This window comes from Castanea sativa, chromosome 3 (genome assembly GCF_040712315.1).
Source record: "Castanea sativa cultivar Marrone di Chiusa Pesio chromosome 3, ASM4071231v1".
NCBI lineage: Eukaryota > Viridiplantae > Streptophyta > Magnoliopsida > Fagales > Fagaceae > Castanea > Castanea sativa.
The window spans coordinates 54,661,585-54,682,049 of record NC_134015.1 but is presented as its reverse complement, the minus strand read 5'-3'; the positions used below and the strand labels follow the sequence as shown (position 1 = coordinate 54,682,049).

At 39.7% G+C, this 20,465-nt stretch overlaps 2 protein-coding genes across 2 annotated transcripts; both read right to left on the bottom strand.

Moving 5' to 3' along the window:
* Positions 1-420: 420 nt before the first annotated feature.
* On the bottom strand, positions 421-1,275 carry LOC142629189 (uncharacterized). Its single transcript, XM_075803158.1, has 2 exons — positions 792-1,275; positions 421-515 (listed from the first exon to the last, which is right to left on the bottom strand). Exons 1-2 carry the CDS (start codon positions 1,273-1,275, stop codon positions 421-423), a joined length of 579 nt encoding a protein of 192 aa, XP_075659273.1.
* An 8,089-nt stretch (positions 1,276-9,364) lies between these two features.
* Positions 9,365-12,769, bottom strand: LOC142629188 (uncharacterized). The gene is made up of 5 exons (XM_075803157.1): positions 12,471-12,769; positions 11,207-12,389; positions 10,896-11,149; positions 9,938-10,778; positions 9,365-9,850 (listed from the first exon to the last, which is right to left on the bottom strand). Exons 1-5 carry the CDS (start codon positions 12,767-12,769, stop codon positions 9,365-9,367), a joined length of 3,063 nt encoding a protein of 1,020 aa, XP_075659272.1.
* Positions 12,770-20,465: the final 7,696 nt, after the last annotated feature.

Below are 20,465 nucleotides of genomic sequence, written 5' to 3'. Positions count from 1 at the left end.
TTGGCATTTTCCTCTTCAGTTAACCCTTCTTGAATGGCGATCCGTAGTGATGGGATCTGGCGTTCTAAGGGAAGGATAGCTTCTACTCCATAAACGAGAGAATACGGGTCGCTTGAGTAGGCGTTCGAAATGTTGTTCGATATGCCCATAATGCTTCTCCAATTCTTTCATGCCAGTCTCGCTTAGTTTTGGATACCACTTTCTTTAACAAACTGCCAAGAGTTTTGTTAAAGGCTTCGGCTAATCCATTAGCTGGGGCATTGTACATAGAAGAATTGTACTGTTTGAATGCAAATTTCTCGCACAATTCTGTCATCAACCTATTCTGAAACGGTTTGCCATTATCGGTTATGATATATCGAGGGACACCATACCGATAGATCAAGTGAGTTCGGATAAAATTGACCACCGTCTCTTTCTTTACTTCCCTAAGAGGCACGGCTTTCGCCCATTTTGAGAAGTAATCACAGCAGCCAAGATGTACAAATGGCCACCAGATGATTTTGGTAATGGTCCTATTGCGTCAAGCCCCCATGCATCAAAAGGCCAAGAAGCTACGCTTGGGTGTAGAGGTTCTGGTGGCTGATGAATGAAGTTTGCATGATATTGACAAGCTTCGCACTTCTTTGCATACTCCATGGAATCTTGCACCATCGTAGGCCAATAGTAACCCATTCGCTTGATCTTGTAGTGTAACTTAGGACCTGATTGGTGTGCACCACATATTCCAGAATGAGCTTCTTCTAAGGCTTGTTTAGCCTCTTCCTCTCCTAAGCAACGGAGAAACAAACCATCAAATGAACGGCGGAAGAGAGTTTCTTTATAATAGATGAATCGAGCAGCCCTTCGCCGAACTTCGGTCTTGTGGCGTACATCATCTGGGAGTCTTCCATGTTGAAGGTACTCAATGAGCGTTTGTCGCCAATCTTCCTTTTCGACAAGGCATACAGAAATGACGTTGGCCTGCTTTTCTTCTTTTTCTTCTTCAACCACGGAAGGCACCACCCACCTTTGGGAAACAGCAACTTTGGTTGTCTCTTCTTGGGATAATGCTAAGGTGGTAGCCAAATTAGCTAAAGCATCAGCCTGTCTATTCTCCTTCCTCGGTATATGCTCCAATGTACTTGCCTCAAAATTCGCAAGCAACTTCTTTGCATACTTGCAATAAGGGACAAGGTCCTCTTTCTTGACATCATACTGCTCCAAGACTTGGTTGATAATTAATTTGGAATCCCCAAAGATCTCGAGATGCGATATGCCGATTTCAATGGCCATTTGTAGACCAATGATCAATGCTTGATATTCGGCTACATTGTTAGAGCAAAGTTCGCTTAATGAGAACGAATATAGAAGTATTTGTCGTTGTGGAGAAACAAACACTACACCTGCCCCCGCTCCTTCTTGACGTGCAGCCCCATCGAAAAACATCATCCATGGTGGCATTACTTCAATGTAAAACACATCCTCGTCTGGGAAATCATCAGAGAATTCCCAATCAGATGGAACTGGGTGATCAGCTAAGAAATCTGCCAATACTTGTCCTTTGATGGCTTTTTGCGGAACATATGTAAGGTCGTATTGTTGCAGCAAGACTGCCCATCGAGCTATGCGACCCAAAACCACTGGCCTGGAGAGGACATATTAACCGGATCCACTTTTGCTATTAAACGGACCGTATGTGCTTGCATGTAATGTTCCAGTTTGTCTACGGCAAAGAAAAGAGCGAGGCACATCTTTTCAATAGGAGAATAATTTAATTCAGCTCCATTGAGAGTTCGACTCAGATAATAAAGGGCTCTTTCTTTCCCTTCTTTATTTTCTTGTGCCATAAGAGCACCTAGAGACCTTTCTTGTGCTGCGATGTACAACACCAAAGGCTTTCCCAGGATACGAGCACCTAAAACTGGAGGATTAAGCAAGTATCTTTTGATGCGCGCAAAAGCATTGCTGCAAGCCTCATCCCATTGAAAGTGTGCATCCTTTTTCATTAATCTATTGAAAGGTTGACATCGACCTGCCAAGTTTGAAATGAATCGTCGTATGTAAGCTAGTTTTCCTTACAAGCCTCTAAGTTCTCGCAGGTTCTTAGGCTCTGGCATTTTCTGGATGGCTTCAATTTTGGACTGGTCAATTTCAATACCGCGGTGCCTAACAACGAAACCAAGAAATTTCCTGGATGTTACACCGAAAGCGCATTTGCGAGGGTTCATTTTAAGCTGATACTTTCTTAAGCGGTTGAACACGGATCGCAAATCTACCAGATGGTCTTCCCTCCTTTTTGATTTAACCACCAGATCATCGACATAACACTCCACGTACTTATGAAGTACATTATCAAAGATCTTTTGCATGGCTCGTTGATAAGTAGCACCAGCGTTCTTTAATCCAAAAGGCATCACTTTGTAACAGTAAATACCTTTAGGGGTACGAAAAGCTGTGAACTCTTCATCCTTAGGATTCATTCGAATTTGGTTGTAACCAGAAGAGCCATCCATGAAAGATAAGGCTTCATAACCAGTAATGGCGTCAACCATGATCTCAGTGATAGGCAACGGAAAATCATCCTTAGGACATGCATTGTTCAGATCACGGAAGTCAACGCACACCCGGATTTGTCCATTCTTCTTTTTGACAGGGATGATATTAGCGATCCACTCCGGATACTGTACTTCACGGATGAAGCCTGCCTCAATTAGCTTATTGACCTCAGTTTCTATTTGAGGGATAAGCTCCGGCCGAAAGCGTCTTTGAGCTTGTTTTACTGGGTGCACGCCCTTCTTTACTGCCAAATGATGTAAAGCAATACTTGGATTGAGCCCAGGCATTTCTTTGTAAGTCCAAGCAAACACATCTTTATATTCTACTAGGAGCTGGAGGTATCCTTCTTCTTCTGCAGGAGTGAGAAGGGCACTGATGAAAGTTGGTCGAGGTTCTTCAGTAGTTCCTAAATTGATCTCTTTAAGTTCATCAACTGTAGCCTGTACTTCATCCTCCAAGGCCAGGGGAGCTTCATCGACCTCATTCTTTGCGGCTTCATCATCTGACAGTGTATCTTCTTCTACTGTAATGTGAAACGAGGATGATACTTCTTCATTTTGCTCATTGTGGGCGAGTGACTGACTTGTGTGTACAATCGTTCGCCTTTTGACTTTGAGAGCTCCTTCAAGTTGCCGATATCCAAGATAAAGTTACGCTTCATGCGTGAAGGAATACTACTACGTATCTCATCATTAGCTTTCTCCTCCTTTTGGTCCTCAAAGTTTATTAAACTTTCAGAGCAAGTATCAATGGGCCTTTTTGTTGCCCCCAATCGATTAAAGACTGATCCACACGCAATAGTGTCCCGACTTTGCATTAAACAAGCCGTATTCAACCTGTCGAACACTGTAATTCGTGACGATGAAGCTTTAATGCGATCGAATACTGAGATGCGTGATGAAGAGTGATTTTTTCTTTGATTCGGACTTTCATCAACCTCTGCTGTTATGTATTGGGAACTTGAAGCATTGCTTCTTTTATTGATCCATATTTAAGCCGATGGTTCTGGAGTATAACCTATTCCGGTCTTTGGGATAGGAATTTCATGCCCTTCAAGTCGCATTTTCCCTTGCGTTTTACTAAGACCGTGCATCTTTTCTTCGGTAGCTTCTGGAATTAGTTTCCCTAGGCCGCTTTGTTTTGAGAAATCATAGCCTGCTTTGGCTAATAGCCTATATGCCTTTGGGTCAAACCATTCTTTCGTCCGTTTACTTGGTAGAACACCATGTTCTGTCAGACTTTGTGAAGACTTCACGAATCCATTTAGTGGCTTTGAGGGCAAAGGATTTGTGGATGAAGTTAAAGGCATTACATGATTTTCTTTCAACATGGCTACATCCTTCATTGTGAGCTTTGTAGGAGGTCTTCGCATATCCATTGTAGATTGAAGGCATTCCGTGAATGGTGATTGTCCGTTTTTGCAGCGTGACAATGGTACATAACGGAGGAATGGAGGGTTATTGGAAGGCGTAGAACTTTCATCCGCTCTCTCTGAATTGCTAGTAGACTCACTAGATTGTTTATTCCCATATCGTGGATCTTCCTTTGGGGAAGGAATATCCTTTCTAGTGATGAATTTAACATGCTTCTTTTCACCCTGCTTGCTTTTCATGGACGGGACTTCAACTGGGAGAACTTCATTAGGGATATCATCTTCTACATAAAACTTCGCGTCAGCAAAGTGAGCTTCAGTTTCAGAAAAAGGCTTCAAGTCGGCATCTACTTTCTTTATTCCACCTTGAAGATACTTGAAACATTGGTGCAAAGTTGACGGCACTATTCCGTTCCCATGGATCCATGGACGTCCTAACAACATGTTGTAGGTTGTCTTGGCATCAATGACATGGAACAAAACATTGCTTGTCAATTCTCCAATAATTAACTCCAAGTGTATCATGCCGATGGCGCGTTGTCCTCCTTGGTTAAAACCTTGTATGACCAAGCGACTGTGTGATAATTCCTCCATAGCAAGACCAAGTCATCTCATTGTCATTTTTGGTAGTATATTAATAGCTGAACCTCCATCAATGAGAATGCGATCAATCTTTTGTTCACGAGCATAACCAGAGACATAAAGTGGACGATTGTGAGGCTTAGGGCCTAACAATAGATCCTCGTCAGTGAAAGTCAAGTCTGGAGAGCAAGCGAAACATTCCTGTGTTTGTTGAAGTGTATTGGCACAAGGAGTGTAAATCTTTGGCTTTTCAAGAGCTTGGGTGATCCCTTCTTTCGGTGAGGTGGAGGATTGTGAGGGTTCCACTTTATCAACCTGAGTTTTGAGTTGTTCTAAAGGCGACAAAGTCTCATTTGAACTACCATGGTCAACACCTTTCTGTTTTTCATCAACCTCACAACGAGAGACCGTGTGAACAGCCTCCGCTGACTTGTTTTGAAAGAATTTTATGGGGAAAAATTCTTCCAATGTGACAAGACTTCGAAATTTTTGGGTTTGTGCCGAATCATCGTACATTTCCGTTCTTAGTCTTTCTTTCCTTTTATCATTCTTTCTTCTTGACTACGGCTGAATTTGGTTTTGTGCTCTTTTGGACTCTTGGGTGATCAAATGAAGAGGGAATACTCGTCTCTTCTTCCATCTCTTACGAGTAACCAACGTCCAACCCTCTTCCTCATCCATTGTTGACTTTTTATCATCATTTGAATTATAATCAGATGCTTTTTGTGAGAGTTGAACTTGAACAGGTTCCAAAGAACCAAATCGGATGAACGTGGTATTCACCCTCTGCTTAGTAGTTGGAGACATGCAACTAGGCGACTCGCAAGCAAATGTTACAAGGTTTGACTGAGCAACATCACCAACATCTAAGTCGATTTCCTTTCCTTGGCTAGCTTCATGATGAGTTCTTTAAGAACAAAGCATTTTTGGATCAGATGACTTATGATGCGATGATACTTACAATAGTTCGGGTCATCAACCTTTCCTGCTTCTTCCGGTCGTTTGCATTCTGGCAATTCAATTAATTTCAAGTTGAGCAGTTGTTCTAGCATTTCGGGTATATCAGCGTCAAGGAAAGGATACACCTTTTGTTCCCATTCCTTGAGTGATGAGCGACGCGTCTCACGTCGTTGACCTCCCTCGGGCCTCTTCTCGTTAGCCTTTACATTTCCTGTTGAAATTTTGACTGGGGCAGGGTTGACATTCATAGAGTGTTTGACATTACTTTTTGAATTCCTGTCATTTCTCCTTATTTCTCGCCTTTCTTTCTTTTCTTCAGGTACGGGAGGTTTCACATTTTCATGGCAAGAGATACTCAATTCCATGTCGTGCGCACGAGTTGCCAATTCTTCGAATGTTCGGGGTTTTACCCCTTGTAGGATGTACAGAAGTCCCCAATGCATGCCTTGGATGCACATTTCTACAGCAGATATTTGCTTTATCCTTACAATCTAAACTCAAAGAATGCCACCGACTGATGTAGTCAACAACGGGTTCGTCTTTCCACTGCTTAGTATTGGTAAGCTCCATCATGCTTACCGTACGGCGCGTGCTGTAAAACCGGTTAAGGAACTCCCTTTCCAACTGATCCCAATTATCAATTGACTCAGGTTCCAAATCTGTATACCAATCAAAGGCATTCCCTTTCAGAGAACGAACAAACTGCTTTACAAAGAGGCCTCATCGAGTCCCTGCGTTCTCACAGGTTTCTACAAAGTGCGCAACGTGTTGCTTAGGGTTTCCCTTGCCATCGAATTGCAAGAACTTGGGGGGTTGATACCCATTTGGCATTCTCATATCGTCAATGCGCTTCGTATAAGGTTTTGAATATATGAGAGAATGTGTAGAAGAACCTCCATATTGTGCTCGTATGGTGTTTGTTATCATGTCTTGCAGTTGTTGGACAGATATCGAGGCCATTGAGGTGGAATGTCCTTGTTGAGAAGTGCCTTCACCTCCTTTTCCCTTATCACCCTTAGCGTTTTCTCCCTTCAAGGTAAAGCCAGGAGGGTGCTCAAGGTCTGGATTTGATTCACCTGAATCTTGGACTTCCAGTTTGTTCATCAGGGTTGCAATTTGGACATCCTTATCTTCAAGTGCTTTTGTGAGAAGGGTGACCCTTTGTTCCATTTCAGCCATCTTTTCTTCCACAGTAGAGGTGTTGGTCATCATTACTGGCATGACCTCTAGATATGATGGAGAAAACGATGAGACAGGATGAGTGAAAGGCATTTTGTTCCTTAGGCTTCTCATCACAAGCGAAGAGTTGATAGAAAAGGTCTTTGTTGAGGATGATTTATCATTGATCTCAAGATCCTTCGAGACAGATGAATCCTTAGCGGTGGCTTTCCTTTTTGCAAGAAAGTCTAGAGAGATGATATTATGAAGCTTGCTTTCCTTGGTTGATTGGGGTTGCGGTTGATCAAGAGCTTTGGATTGACTACGAGTGATTGGGCCGACATAATCATCCGCAATGGAAGCATCCATCACCGATTTTTGAGCATTCTTGTTAGAAGCCATCGAAGCTAGTAGCAGATCGAATTTCTTTTCTTTTGAAGGAGAAAGAGATGAGAGGCAGAGATGTCCACTGGGCGTGCCAGAATTTGTAGACGACTAAATTTCTTAGTTCGAAATAAATCAAACAAGTAAAATAGTTTCACAAATACAAATTTGTATTGATAAATGTGTGGTACAATTCTCTGTAATTACAAAGGAGTGATCCTCTGATTCGATCTCCTTGAAAGATTTATTGATTGGAATTGTGGTAATGTGATTTTGATTTGAACATAAGATATTCTTCAATTTGGCTGAGGAATGGATCGAAGATCTTTGAAACGGAATTGCAATGAATCTCTGGTTATGAGCTTGTTAGAAATTCTTTGTTCTTCGTGTTCTTCGTATGTTCTTCGTGTTCTTTGTATGTTCTTCGTGTTTGAAGGTTTGTGGTGGAAGTTCTTCGGTGCTTTAGAGGCTTGATTCCGTAGAACTTCGTTGATTTATGGTTTGTTGAGGTTTCTGGAGGCTTTTGCGCTTGATTCCAGTGAACTTTGAGATTTGGACGAGTAGTTTGGATGATTTTGCTTTGAATGTTGTTTGTATTCGAGGTTGAAGTTCTTGAATTTCTTGGAGGCTTTGAGGTTTGATCTTGGCAGAGCTTCTGGGTTTCTGAACTCGAGATCTCTTCTTCCTTCTCTCTGTTCCGTGTCTCCCTAAATGTCTTAGGAAGGCTTCTATTTATAGGAGTTTAGGAGTAGGTGAGCGACACGTGGCGGAGTCTGATTGGTGACACTTGTCACAGCTTGATTGGTCCGCTTATGTCATCGCTTACACGTGCTGATTGCTTGTGTCATCGCTTACACGTGCGAAGCTGCTTGTGTCATTGCTTACATGTGCGAAGCTGCTTGTGTCATTGCTTACACGTGCGGAGCTGCTTGTGTCATTGCTTACACCTGCTGATGCAGTTTCATGCCTTTATTTCAATGACACTTGGCAAATTTCTATTGGTTTCTGAATAGTGATGGCAAAACCTAGCAGCAGTTCGTGGCGCCTTGTAATTGGCTGTATTTTGTGAACTTGGTAGTATGATGTGTCAGCTTGTGATAGGTTGGGAATTTTCCCTCTCTACAGAGATCACTGCTGGAACTGGCGGTATTATGTTACACAAACTTAGTGTATAAGATATCATCACAATGTGCTTCTAACAAAAAATCTTGGGTTGAAATTAAATGTCCTCAATCACTTGAGTATACCTACACCTAAAACAAAACAAAATACCCAAAAAAAAAAAACCTATTCACTTCATGTTAGTTTGGATAGCTTAAGTTCATTAGTTATTTGCCTTAAAATATAAGGTGAATAAAAGTATATTGTACTTTAAAAAAAAAAAAGTGAAACTTTAAAAGCCATACTTAAATTACCATCATTGAACAAAGTTTTCTTCCAAAATGCATTGGACCAATCCAACCTATAATGAGGTAGTTATCATTTTTAATTTGTACCGTATATATTTTTTGCGTCGATAATTCAATAGATACAATAGAGAAAACATCAAAACAATAAATAGTAGAAGATGTCAATTGAGCTACAAGCTCTTAATAGCCATTTGCTTGCACTTGAATTGTATGACTTATTGAATTATTTAAACAAGTTACATGACAATTAAATAAATTATATAATATTTCACATAAGTACATATGGATGCTCATTTAACATGCATTGAGTTGGAAGAAATTTTGTTGAAACTAGTTGGAAAAAAAAATTATTCCAAAAAATAAACCAATTTTATACAGTAATTTTTAACAAACGAGTCGCAAGCCACAATCTATGTGATTTGCAAGGGATTTCATTTCTACTACCTTTTTATGGCTTACTTGTGTATACATAGTGCTAACAAGGGAACATGATCCATTTCATTTCATGGCTAAAATTTATTATTCTTAATTGATGGTGTATAAATGTTATAAAATTTTAATTTACTTTGTACTAAATACATTTTTAAATTTACAATATTTAATCTGAACCATGAAAATTTTCAAAGGGAGAAATTCCTTATATGCTAAGATTTCCTATGGGATGAAAAAAAGAATACAATTAAGACTAAGACTGTTTGGCAGCTTTTTGAACCATTAAACTTAAATGATAACTACGAAGAGTCTTGTAGTTTAGCGGATTGGCACTTTCTAGTGTTTATAACTATCAAATTATCAACCAAGAAAAAAAAAAGAGTTTAAATGGTTACAAAGTTTAAAGTGAAGGCTCGGATCATGAGGTTGCTTCGGATTAATCCATTTTGATAGAGAAAGAAAGGAAGAATAAAATTTTTAGGAGATTGAAAATTTTGACACTTTTTTTTTTGATGGGAAGACTTGACTTTTACTCATTCATAGAATAAAGGGAAACATCATTATTGCATGCCACCTCCACGTGAGTGGGGCACTCCTCAAGCCATGCAACGTAATTTTCTATATGGGTTGCATGTTGTGCCAACAAATGGGCTGGTACATTTGCTTGCCTTTTGGTATGTGAAAAAACAACGATCCTAAAACTTTTTGCAAGGTGGAGCGTTCTAGCAATAATGTTGTGCACTGAAGATGACGCCTCGCCCAGTCCTTGAAGCGCGTTGCAGATGAATAGTGAGTCACCCTCCAACGTTACATCCCTTACACCAACATCTAGTGCGAATTGTACCCCAACCTCCATCGCCTTGGCTTCTGTCTCCAACACTCCCAAAGGAAGAGCAAGCTTTCTGCTGAGCGCAGCAATCACCAGGCCCGCCGAGTCCCGAATTATTACTCCAATACCTACCTGTTTCTTGTTGGAAAATATGGCTCCATCCACATTTACTTTGGAAAGACCCGGCTGTGGGGGTCTCCATTTTGTCACATTTGAAAGTTGTCTTGTATGGGTCACTGGTTGCTCATTTGCCGCCTAAAACTCCTCCAATACCCTCAACGAGCTCCTAACGATGGCTTTTCCTTCTCTGCGCTTTCCCCCGTGTCTGGCAGTGTTTCTATCCTTCCATATTCCCCAGCATACTGCAATGGCACGTTCCACTAACCCCGGGTATAATTCTGACCATCTTTGTAATTGCCACATTACATCCATGAACTTCCACTGCAGGCTGACCTCAAAAGGAATGACCAGCTTGCTCGAGGACCAAGTTTCTTTGGCTTTATCACATAGCCAAAATAGGTGGCACGTGGATTCAGATGCTTTTCCACAAGAGTCACAAATGATATCCTTAATGATACTTCTCTTTTGCAAGTTCTCTTTGGTGGCTAGAATATTCTTGCATGCTTTCCAGGCAAAATGTTTGATCTTGTTTGGCACTTTCATGTCCCAAAGGCGCCTCCATATCCGCTTTAAGGCAGTAGGGTCAGAGCTTTCAGTTATATTACCATCAGACTGTATAATTTGGGCCAGTTTGTAAGCACTCCTCACTGTGAATTTCCCATTTTTAGTTTCCGACCAAATCATACGATCTATCCCTCCTTGAGCACTTAGAGGAATACTTAGAATGGCTTCCACATCCTGTGGAAGGAAACATTGACTGATCAGATCTTTCTTCCACTCCTTTCTGCTCCCATCAATCAGGTCACAAACCCTTACCACTTGCCGACTAGTGTTTTCTGGTGTTACCACTCTATAGGTGCTTGGTTTTTGAAGCCATTTATCTTTCCAAACTAGACTCTTTTGTCCATCCCCCACCTGCCACCTTAAACCTCTTTTAACCACATCTTGGGCTGCCCAAATACTTCTCCATGCAAAGGATGGCTGACTTCCCAGTCTAGCCTCAATAAAATCACATCATGGAAAATACTTAGCCTTATAGACTCGGTAGAAGAGTGAGGATGAGTTTGTTTGTAATCTCCATCCTTGCTTCGCTAAGAGGGCCAGATTAAACAGCTTCAAGTCCCTAAAGCCCATAACACCTTTTTCCTTCGGCAGACACATTTTCTCCCAGCTCATCCACGCTAGCTTCTTCTCATCTTTTACTTGCCCCCACCAAAATTGCCTAACCATCCCCGTTAGCTCATCGCATAAAGAATTAGGAAGCTTGAAGCAGCTCATCGTATAAGACAGGACCGCTTGAGCGACCGCCTTTATCAGTACTTCCTTCCCTGCACTTGAGAGCAGCTTTTCCTTCCAACCTGCTAGCTTGTTTGACACCCAAAGTTTCAGCTGAGCAAGAGTGTTTCATTTCGACCTACCTACCAAGGATGGCAGCCCAAGGTAAGATTCATGTTGCTTGATGACCTGTGCGCCAAACGTAGCTTTTATTGTTTCCTTGACACCATCGGCTGTGTTATGGCTAAAATAAAGTGAGGTCTTGTTCCTATTCAGTTGCTCGCCGGATGACTCTTCATAGACTTGTAGGACCCGCTGAATTTCAAGGCACTCCTTCACTATTGCCCTCCCAAAAATCAAACTATCATCAGCGAAAAATAGATGTGATTTTCTAGGCCCTCTTACAGATGCTGCTATACCCCTCAGCTCCTTGTTTCGTACAGCCTTGTGTAGCAACGCTGACAAGCCTTCAGCACATATCAAGAATAAATATGGTGACAAAGGGTCCCCTTGACGCAGGCCCCGCGTAGGGACAATCTGACCATATGCATGTCCATTGACACGTACTGCATAAGTGACTGATGAGACACATCTCATGACCAGACGGATCCATTCCTCATGAAATCTCAGTTTGGCCATAATTTGTTGCAGGCAGCTCCATTCTACACGGTCGTAAGCTTTGCTCATATCCAGCTTCAAGGCCATCTCCCCGCACTTGCCCTTCCTTTTCCTACTAATGTGATTCATTATCTCATGAGCCACAAGCACATTATCTGTGATGAGCCGTTCAGAGACAAAAGCACTCTGGTTTTCACAAATTATATCCTGCAACACCAGCTTCAGTCTGTTTGCCACCGCTTTGGAAGCTAACTTATAAGCCACATTGCATAGACTGATTGGTCTATAGTCAGTCACTCTATCGGGATTTTTGGTTTTTGGCACCAGGACAATATGTGTTTCATGAAATTTAGGGGGAGCTGCACCATGGTTAAGAAAATCCAACACAGTCTGTATAACAATAGATTTAACCGTAGGCCAGAAGTGCTGATAGAATAAGGGAGGCATATCGTCGGGTCCAGGAGCTTTCATGGGATGCATCTGTTTTAGAGCTTTCTCCACCTCTGAAGCCTGGAAAGTCTGTAACAGTCTGGCATTCATTCTGTCAGTCACTTTGGTGTGAAGGGCCTCAAGCAATTTTGTACTGACCACAGGTTGAGAGGATGTAAACAGGTTCTCGAAATATTCTACAAAGGTTCTACCAATCTCCCCTTCATCCTCTTGCCAATTATCTAACGAGTCCTTGATACAGGAAATAGTATTTCGCTGGTGTCTATTAAAGGCTTTGGCATGAAAAAAGGAAGTGTTACGATCACCCGACTTCAACTAGCAATTCCTTGATCGCTGATGCCACATGTCTTCTTCCACCGCCATCATTCGGTTCAGCTCAGCCCTTGTTTCTTCCACCTCCTCCATATCCACACCACCATCCCGTCTCCCTTCCAACCATTGAAGTCTTTTTTGGAGTGTTGAAATCTTCCGACCTACGTGTCCAAACGTATTTTTATTCCAAGAGGAAAGAGACCTTCTACATTCATCCATGCATTGAGTAAACAAATTTTGAGAACCCATGCTTATTCCCCTCTCCCAAGCTTCCGACACTACTGCCTCACATTGTTCATCCTTAAGCCACATTGACTCAAACCTGAACATTTTAGACTTTCTATGCTTTTTCCGCTATGTTCGTTGCTCTCTCAGTACCAACATAAAATGATCTGACGTTGACGCCGCCACATGGTGTAGCCTCACTCCCGGGAACATTGTCACCCAGGATGAAGATACTAAGGCCCTGTCCAGACATTCTCTAACCCAGCCCCGTACACCCTGCCTCCTACTCCATGTAAAATCTGCCCCAATATAACCTATGTCTCTGAGGTTGCAATGATTTATCGCCTCCCTAAGGCTCCTCATCTGCCCTTCAGGCCTTAGGTTACCACCCACCTTCTCTCCTATGTGTAATATTTCATTAAAATCCCCTATACAGAGCCATGGAAGATCACTTCACGTACCCAGCTCTTCCAATAGCCTCCATGAGTCATCTCTTTTATTAGTTTCTGGATGGCTGTAGAAACTTGTGAATCTCCACATCCTGTTACTATGTTCTTTAGTAACTATAGCATCAATATGACGAGGAGAGAACGTTTGAACGTCCACTTTCGTAGAGCTCTTCCATAATAGCGCTAAACCACCCCCCGCCTTATACTAGGAACTACCAGACCATGTTGCTGTTCCAGTTTTCTCTTTACATCGTCCATTTCAGATGCTACGAGCTTGGTTTCAATGATGAAAACCAAGATGGGATCTTCCTCCAAAACCACCTTCTGGAGAGCTCTAACTGTGCAGGGGTTCCCAAGCCCCCGACAGTTCCAGCAAATGGCCCTCATTGCTCCCGGCGGGGCTGTCCTGTAGCCGCCGCCGATCCAAGATGTGTGGCCATTATTTTGCTAAGTGCCATAACCTCTCCCTCCAATTTCTGTCTTTTCCCCATCTCCACCCTCATCGGTGTTTCCTCATGAGGAAGTTGTGTTTTTCGCTTCAACCCCAGTTCAATATCTATGTGTTTCACCACCTTTTCTATCTCCTCGTTCCTTATGTTTATGTCACGATCCTTTTTCCATGCAGACTCCTTTCCTATAACGTTACTCTTCTTTTTATTCTTTTTCTGAATCTGGCTTTTTGGTTTATTCATTTTTGTCTCACGTTTTGGGCTTGGATTATGGTGTCCAATGGAAAATAATGCTTAGGTTTGATGTAAAGTATGGCCCATGGAATTATTTGTTGGAGTGGGTAAGTCCTTGTCCACCTCCATAGTAATTTTATCCACTGTACACTTAGGCTCAGTCCATATCTCACGTATCATCTCCAACTCACTTTCTTTTTTCTTTTTTATGGAAACCACCGAAAGTCTCTCTTTGTCTTCCTCAAAAACCGGTGATGGATCTGAAAAAGATAAAGATTCCTGATTTGTAGCATCATCGTGGAAAGCGGCGTCAATCTCTCGCAACTGATCTTCGAAATTTGTACGCACCAGATTGCTTGGGATCTGCTCTTTCCCAAATGGGCGTAGGATAGCTGTACCTGTAGTTTCAGGCCTAGTGGGGTCCACGACAGCCCCCACGTGCGTCTGGCACAGGTCCGACACTGTCATCACTGTCCTATGGCCGGTCTGTACTTCCTTGTTGCCGGGCTCGTCTTCGTTGTTTGAAGCCTCACGACCCACACCACCCTTCTTCGCTGCGATGACCAACTGCGGTCGTTAAAGGCGATCCAGCGATGCTCGCATCTAAGCACCGAACTGCTTGTCCTCCGCCTTGAGAGTTTCTTTGCTCCGTATCCATTGGACATAATCCCGCTCGTCGTGATCAACCTTCCCACAACAGTAGCAAAAAATAGGTAGGCGTTCGTATTTAAATTCTACCCACCTCGACGAAGCGCTGCCAATGCGAACCATCCTACCCCGACTCAATGGTTGAGTTATTTCCATCTTCACCCGGATGTGTAAATACCCTCCTAAGCTAAAACCATGCTCATCCACGTCCACCTTCTCCATTATACCTAGTATACTCCCTATATGTACACCCGCGTCCTTTGTTTGGCTCATAGTGGGTAGCCCATGAATCTGAACCCAGAACGACGCTTCGCGGAACTGAACTTTGTTGACTGCTTCACCTACACCGAGTTTATGGAGGATCACCAGGTACTTGTCAAATGACTAAGGGCTGAGCAAAAGAACTTTATCCAGATCTGCCTCGTCCTCGAATTGGAATAGGATCTTGTTTTCGCCCATATCGCAGACCTCGAAGTTCTTCGCAGTTCGCCACAGTGATTTCAACACTCTCGCCACCAAGTCAATGCTTACATGTCTCTTCGTACAGAATTTTCCGACCAGGACCTTGGCATTTTCCGTCACCGGAGCTACCAGGTCCACCCCGCTTTCTTCCTTCTCCGTCAGACGTAGACCCGCGCATCTAGTTGCAATCTCGTCCATGTCAACTGCACCAGGTGAGAAACACTATGACTGTTTCCACCGCCGAAACGGAGAAAGTTTTTGCCAAAAGGCAAACCTATTTTTCACCTCTATGGTTCCGTAGGGAGCCTAGAGAGAAAACGTGTTATCTAATGTTAAATTAAGAGAAATCGATATTTAGATAAAAATACGACTCTTCAACTATTATATCCATTCATAACATATATATCTGTTTCTAAGAAGTATGTGCCTACCTATGAATATCCCCAAATTCAATTGGACATTACACACAATTTTCTCTCTACAAACTCAAGTCCCTACTTCTATGATTTCCACTCTAATGAGACTAACATATCCACATCCGAAACCAAAATTTAATTTTGACACTTTTAAACTACCACAAACATAGTAAAATATATTAATAAAATGTTGAACATTCAAAAATAGTATAATATTTTTTAAAATATTTTTTATTTATTAAATTTTTGGACTTCAATTAAAATTTTATCTTAATAAGATATTTTAACATCCTAATTATCTTTATAAAAAAAAAATTTAAGCCTAATTTTGAGTGTCTTACATTGGTTAAGTGTAAGTTTAATCATGTGTTTATAAGCTCTTGGACACCCTTCCCTTGTAAGCCGGTTTTTAAGGTTGCGTTCTACCTATGAGTTTGTAACAAACTCATGAGATGGGAAGGGAGTATGAAGAGTGGGGTGGGGGATTTTAGAGAGAATGAATCATGGATTATTGTGATGGAGAAAAAGTGTTGGTGGAATGTGTCTTTCTTGAGGGCAGACAAAAGGAGGTGGGTGTATATATTGCCAAGCTCTTTTGAAACTCATCAAGGACATGGCTGCTGCTACTTCCCCCCCTCTCTCTCTCATTTGTCTAAAATGCAAAAAGACCCTAAGGTTTGATTGAGTAGCGAATTAATCCCATGTTCTATCAATTTTGTATTGTTGAATTTATTATTATTATTATTATTATTATTATTATTATTATGGGAAGGGGGACTCAAATCTTGGAGGTCTTGAAAATACCAAGAGGTTCTTCGTTGAACCCATCTATTTAATTCTGTTAAGTAGAATATTAACTAACATAAAATGATCATATAGTATGAGTGTGACTACTTTACTAGTAAAAAAAAATATAATATGTGCTCAACACATGACCGTTATATATCAAATATATATTTATAGTTAACAAAATTGAGATCGAGGGGTGAATTTGGAAAGGCTCTTATTGATAGCATAAGGGTCAGTTTGCAACCAACCCAAATAAGAGGGAGTCTTCCCCAATGGTGATTGGATGGGAGATACCAAATATGATTGAGTTATTTTTAATGGGCAAATTTTTATGTAGAATGTTGAAGTTTTTTTTTAGGGTGGTCAAATTTTTTTTAGGGTGGTTAATGACCCATATTAATTTAGAATTTCATTTTTTTTAAGGTATACAAAGTTCAACATGGCGCCGCCCTAGGTGGCTTACCAAAGTCAACCCATAAGTGTGGTTACTTTACCAGCTTTTTATTTATAGCATAACTATAATGATACTTGGCACTTATGGATAGCTCAAAACAAGTTTTTTTCCAACAAGAAGTTACTCAAATATCTCAAGGTGTTTACTATATAAATCACAGTGCAATCGAATACTATTATTGTGCTTTTTTTTTTTTAATAAACTATTTTTGTGCCTTTAAACAATGGTGAATCTATAAATAGAGTTATCTGTTAGGTTTTTAGATCCCTATAAACTAGATTGTTTAACTTAATTAATTAACTAAGTGAATACTTAGATTTATTATTCAGATCTAAGTTAAAACAAAACAATCATATCATGCAAAGCAGCGGAAAAGAAAATAACACAACGATATGATAACCCAAAAAAACCAAACCGATAAAAAACCAAGGGAGGATTTAATCTAGCTATTCTCAAGGTAAAAAACAAATCCACTATAGAGAATCGAAGTTTACAATAAGACTTAGACCACTAACATCCAATTGCTACCACATGTAGAACTTACTGACACGACCACATGCAAGCTCCAAATCCACAGACTCCTTCTCTATTAGGCATTTGTAACACAAGCACCCACACTTGTGACTTTGAGACTTCACTCAAAGGTTTATCAACACAAACTCTCATGTTTGTGACTCCAAGACCACCCTTGAAGGTTTAGGTCATCAACACCTTTGATGACTAGAAAAGGCAGCAACTTCTACAATACTGGATCTTGAGATTTTTCAAGGAATAACACAAATAGAAGATATGAGAGAGCTTTTTGGGCACAAAACCCTGGGTACAAACGTGCTTAGGGTTTCTTTTATATACTAGAAGAAGTAAATCTGAAACCCTAATCCTTTTTCGGCTTGAACTGCTGTTAAGCCAAACTTAAAATTCTGCAAACCCGTATTTCAATCGGTCAAGCCTGTCTTTCAATTGATCAAACCAGACATTTTCTGAACTCTTCTTTCTGCAGCTTGTATATTCTTGAATCTTGACTTGTATCACCTTGAGCATTGTCTAATAATGCCTGTAGACTCTAGGATCTATATCTAGTTAAATTTGTGTTCACGATTTGCCCATTCTTCTAAACTTTTAGAACCTAACATTATCCAATGGATATAGAAGGGTTTTTTAAATTAAACACAAATGGGAGTTCTCGTGGCCATCTGGGACAATTTGGGGTGGGCATAATTTTGATAATTATGGAAGTTAAATAATAATGGATTTTATTTTTACCCTAAAAATATTGGTATCTCCCACCAGCTTGGTTGTTGAACTATGGGCAATTAGAGAGGGTTTCTCTTTAGCGTAGGACTGAGGATATCATACTATAAGCCTAGAAGTTGTAATTTATTAATTAATTGCTATGTCACATATTGTTTCTTTTGGTTATGGTCTATTTGGATTGAGGGAGAGTAGAGGGAAGTAGAGTAGAGGGCCAAAATTAGCTTATTTTAAGCTAACTCTACTCTACTCCCTTCCACTCCCCCTCCCCCTCCCTCCCTCCTTAATACAAACAAGCCCTTAAAGCTTTAATTTTTTATTGCAATAAGACATCTTCTAGTTCTCTAGAGCATGGCAGGTTTCTATCTACCATGTATATGTGAAGCTAATAAATGTGTTAACAATCTAGCTAACTTGTGAAGTATCCTTTCTAAAATCATTTTGTTTATGCTAAACCTAACAAGATATATTCGCTAGATAGAATTTTTTATTCTTTTTATAAAAAGTAGGAAATAGACTATTTTTTATGCTAAACCTATGCTATGGAGATATATATCTTGTTAAGTTCTGAGTTCCTTAAAATGAAGATGGACCATTTCACGGTTACAATTTATTTATTGGATATTATAATAGTCATGCCATTTAAAATTTTAATGTAGCACTAAATACATCTTTTTCTCTGATATTTTGGTATTGTCTGTTTTTTTTCTCCATACATTTGACAATGTCTTGAGACTTTTAAATTGTACTTTTTTTCGTGCAATAAAAAATATGCATAGGCAAAAGCAGGCGATGACGATGATAGAATAGAATAGAAATATTTTGTTTTCCCTAATAAGGTTATTTTGACAGTAATGAAATTGAGATAAAAGAGAAAGTGGAGGAGCATGCTCATTTTGACATAAGGCAAATGAAAGAAAACTAAGAAATGGGGGGAAATAGCTTATGTAATACTGTCAAAATTGGGAGTAAGAGTTTTTGCTAGGTGCCATAGCATTGGTTTACAAGGAAAACAAGCTGTTAGATATAGTCTAAATTTGTCAAGTTCTTAGCTGTTATCTTCCTCATGATTTCTTTTTCTAAAAGTAAATTTTTTTTTTTGGTGCTAAATTTTAAAAAAGTAATTGAAATCTCACTAGACATGCTATCTTATTGACTCCCTCACAAACTTGGCAAGTTATTTAAGTAAAAGTCAATTTCGAACCATCTGAATGTCTCCAATGCAATGTCTTGATATTTTGAAGCTACACAAGTTTAGACATAATCTATTTAACTCGAGTTCAAGTTTCTAGAACCTAGCTAAATAATAATAGATCATGAAAATTACCTACTTCACTAACTAAAACAACTCTATATAGCTAAAAAGAGAATAACAAGATTTTAAAAATAAAATAAAATCAATTGTGCACTAAATAAAGAAATGGGTCATCTGCCTGCAAATCTCTGATTCCATCAATCATGCAACTAAATAAAGCAATAGGTCATCTGAAATATGTCTTTGAGGCTTCACTTAAATTTGTTAGACCACCTTCAAGTTCAAGTGAGATCACTGCTGGAACTGGCGGTATTATGTTACACAAACTTAGTGTATAAGATATCATCACAATGTGCTTCTAACAACAAATCTTGGGTTGAAATGTCCTCAACCACTTGAGTATACCTATACCCAAAAAACAAAAAAACCATTAACTACTTGTTCGTTTGTGATAGCTTAATTCAATAGATACAATAAAAAATAAAAAATGCTAGTTGAGTTACAAGACTCTTAGTAGCCATTTGCATGTACTTGAATCATAGAACTCACTAAATTATTTATATAAGTCACATGTCAATTAAATGGATTGTATAACATTTCAAATAAGTTCATATAGATGCTCATTTAACATGTATTGAGTTGGAAGAAATTCTGTTGAAACTGGTTGGAAAAAAAATCTATTCCAAAAAAAATAAACTAATTTTATAATTTTTAACAAACAAGTCACAAGTGTTTTCCCTTATTCTTCCTTTTTATGGCTTACTTATGTATACATAGTGCTAACAAGAGAACATGATCCTTTCCATTTTACGCTTATTGTTTTGAATGGATGACATATAAATGTTATAGAATTTAAATTTACTTCGTATTGAATACATTTTTAGATTTACAATATTTAATCTGAACCATGAAAAAAGAAGTTCCTTATATACTAAGATTTCTTATGGGAGGAAAAAAAGAAAATTAAGATTTAGACAATTTGGCAGCTTTTTGCACCATTAAACTTAAATGTTAACTATGAAGGGTATTATAGTACAGCGGATTGAAACCTTCTAATATTTTTAACCATCAAATTAATGAAATATCAACCAAGAAAAAAGGGAAGTGTTTAAATGGTTACTAAAGTTTAAAGTGAAAGGCTAGGATCATGAGGTGGTTTCGGATTAATCCATTCCATTACCACCTCTAACTTGCAAAACAATCCAAAACCTTCAATTGTCTTTCTTTTCTTTTCTTCAATGACAACCATAACCCATTTTAGCTATTTCTAAATTTGATTAAAAAAAAAAAAAGACATGGGCAAAATAGGACTTTCCATTCCAAAACAAGAAAAACCGAATTTTCAGCCAAAGACAAAAAAAGGTACAACGTGTGTTCACACAAAAACTGTGTGC